General features: G+C 38.1%; 1 protein-coding gene across 1 annotated transcript; it reads left to right on the top strand.

Moving 5' to 3' along the window:
* Positions 1 to 229: 229 nt before the first annotated feature.
* Positions 230 to 1,800, top strand: LOC107579578 (ras-related protein Rab-32-like; the record flags this gene model as incomplete). Its single annotated transcript, XM_016265391.1, has 2 exons — positions 230 to 694; positions 1,520 to 1,800. Coding segments are annotated over exons 1-2 (501 nt in total), but the record flags the coding sequence as incomplete, so codon positions are not given.
* Positions 1,801 to 2,459: the final 659 nt, after the last annotated feature.

Raw genomic sequence — 2,459 nt, 5'->3', positions numbered from 1 at the left:
TAGATAGATAGATAGAGTTTATTTCCAGACAGGGCGTGGCTATGACGCAACGTACTCATGGGCGTGGCGTGCTTGACTTCCATCGTTCATCACTTCTATAATTTACAGTAGCTGAAGAAGCAGAGTAGCCTATATCCGTGGCTTTTAACATTTTGTGTTCTTCGGAGAAAAGACTTTAAAATACATTTTATTCATGTTACTCATTTTTTTGAAATACGTCCACTTTGTTTTCTTTCTCATGTGGAGCTAATGGGAAGGTAAAGCCTGTAACACAAACGGTGCTTGTATTTAGTAATAAGGGGGACGAGCACAAAGTAACATGACAGCACTTTGACCTAACTTTGAGCATTATATAAACTTAAGAGCGCGTGCCTCTTACAAACTGTAATCCTACAATAATAATCAATGGATAATCTGTGAAACATAAGAGCACTCATGTGCTGCAAACTGTACAAAAAGTAGGTCAGTGCGTTTATGATCCGGGTGGTTTTTCAAGTCGTCATGCAGAAAGAACATTTATTCAAAGTTCTAGTCATCGGAGACCTCGGAGTTGGAAAAACGTCAATAATCAAACGATACGTTCATCAGATATTTTCTCAACATTATCGCGCAACTATTGGAGTGGATTTTGCTCTTAAAGTCCTTCCCTGGGACAGTCAGACGGTGGTACGGCTGCAGTTATGGGACATAGCAGGTACGTTATCCTATTAAAACGTTTAATATTTAATGTATATGTTAAACATTTGATTTCTCCCACTGGCTTTATTTTATTTTTCTTTAGAATATGCTGAATTCACATTATTTAGGGTGCTAGTCAAAAGGCAATTTAATAACAAGATGTATTAGACAACAGTTGTATAGTGTTGGTGGTCAATATAATATGATAAATGATTATATGCTATTGCCTCTCTGAAATCTCTTCCCGCTGAGTTTTCTTGTGTTAATGTGAAGGAATGTGTCTTGTGTTAATCTCAGCTGGTCTCATACTCGTGCTAAAGTCACATGAGAGTTTGAGGTAAAGTCCATAAACACACACACACACACACACACACACACACACACACACACAGACATATTGAAATAGTTTATGGGCACTCTCCATAGGCGTAATTGTTTTTATCAAAAGGCAATTTAATAACAAGATGTATTAGACAACAGTTGTATAGTGTTGGTGGTCAATATAATATGATAAATGATTATATGCTATTGCCTCTCTGAAATCTCTTCCCGCTGAGTTTTCTTGTGTTAATGTGAAGGAATGTGTCTTGTGTTAATCTCAGCTGGTCTCATACTCGTGCTAAAGTCACATGAGAGTTTGAGGTAAAGTCCATAAACACACACACACACACACACACACACACACACACACACACAGACACAGACAGACACAGACAGACAGTGTAGATCAACACAGTCTTATAGTAGATTTATTATTAAGAATAACTTTTAAAAAAAACATGATGCTATTTATGTCTGAGTGATGTTTAACCTCCAATTTGACATCCCATGTTCGTCATAGGACAGGAGCGCTATGGGAACATGACACGGGTTTACTATCGGGAGGCCGTGGGAGCCCTCATAGTATTTGACGTGACCAGAGCCTCCACGTTTGATGCAGTGCTAAAATGGAAAGACGACCTGGACTTAAAGGTCACTCTCAGCAACGGCAAACCTGTCCCAGCTGTGCTTCTAGCCAATAAGTCTGACCAGTCACGTGAAGGTCTGCGTTCCCAGATTCCAAAGCTTGATACGTTCTGCAAAGAGAACGGATTTGTGGGCTGGTTTGAGACCTCTGCAAAGGTGAGGGGTTTATTTTGTGACTATGAGCAGGATAGTATCTGATATGAACTACTTAGTAGTTTCATGGATGTTTATGATCATCCATTGGTTCTGCTCGATTTTCACAGATGTAGAGATACAGAATCAAGATCTGTGTATGTGTAACTGTTTGCATGTTTGCATTTAACACAAATACAGCAAGAATGCATTGTGCTCATTAGCAGGAAGGCCTTTGTTTACCATAGACCCATTTTAATGAGTTATACAGTTGTGTGTGAAAGGGTATAAAGTGCTTCCTCGGATAATGACACCCTACTGTCTGAAACATTTTAACTCTGGATCACCCTTATCACTTTATGACTGTGCTCTTTTGATTTTTATATTCTTTCTTTTTTAACTTTTTAATACAATTTAAAATTCCACCAGGCAGTTTACAGCTGCCTCTATATATTGTGAGCCATAATCTGACGTAGAGTTGCATTAAATGTTACGCCATACAACTTTTGCATTTGTCCTTGGGTAAATGTCACATGATCTGAGCTGCATAGACAGTGCTTTCTTTAAAAAAAATGTGCATGTACTACATTGAATTTATGTCACAAAATGCCTGTAATGAGTTGTGCATGTTATAGTATTATATGAGTGGCATAGACAATTATGTATGCATTAGAATAAGAATT

Source organism: Sinocyclocheilus grahami, unplaced genomic scaffold, assembly GCF_001515645.1.
Source record: "Sinocyclocheilus grahami isolate Dianchi unplaced genomic scaffold, SAMN03320097.WGS_v1.1 scaffold18295.1, whole genome shotgun sequence".
NCBI classification, from domain to species: domain Eukaryota; kingdom Metazoa; phylum Chordata; class Actinopteri; order Cypriniformes; family Cyprinidae; genus Sinocyclocheilus; species Sinocyclocheilus grahami.
This window is presented reverse-complemented; position numbering and strand designations above follow the sequence as displayed.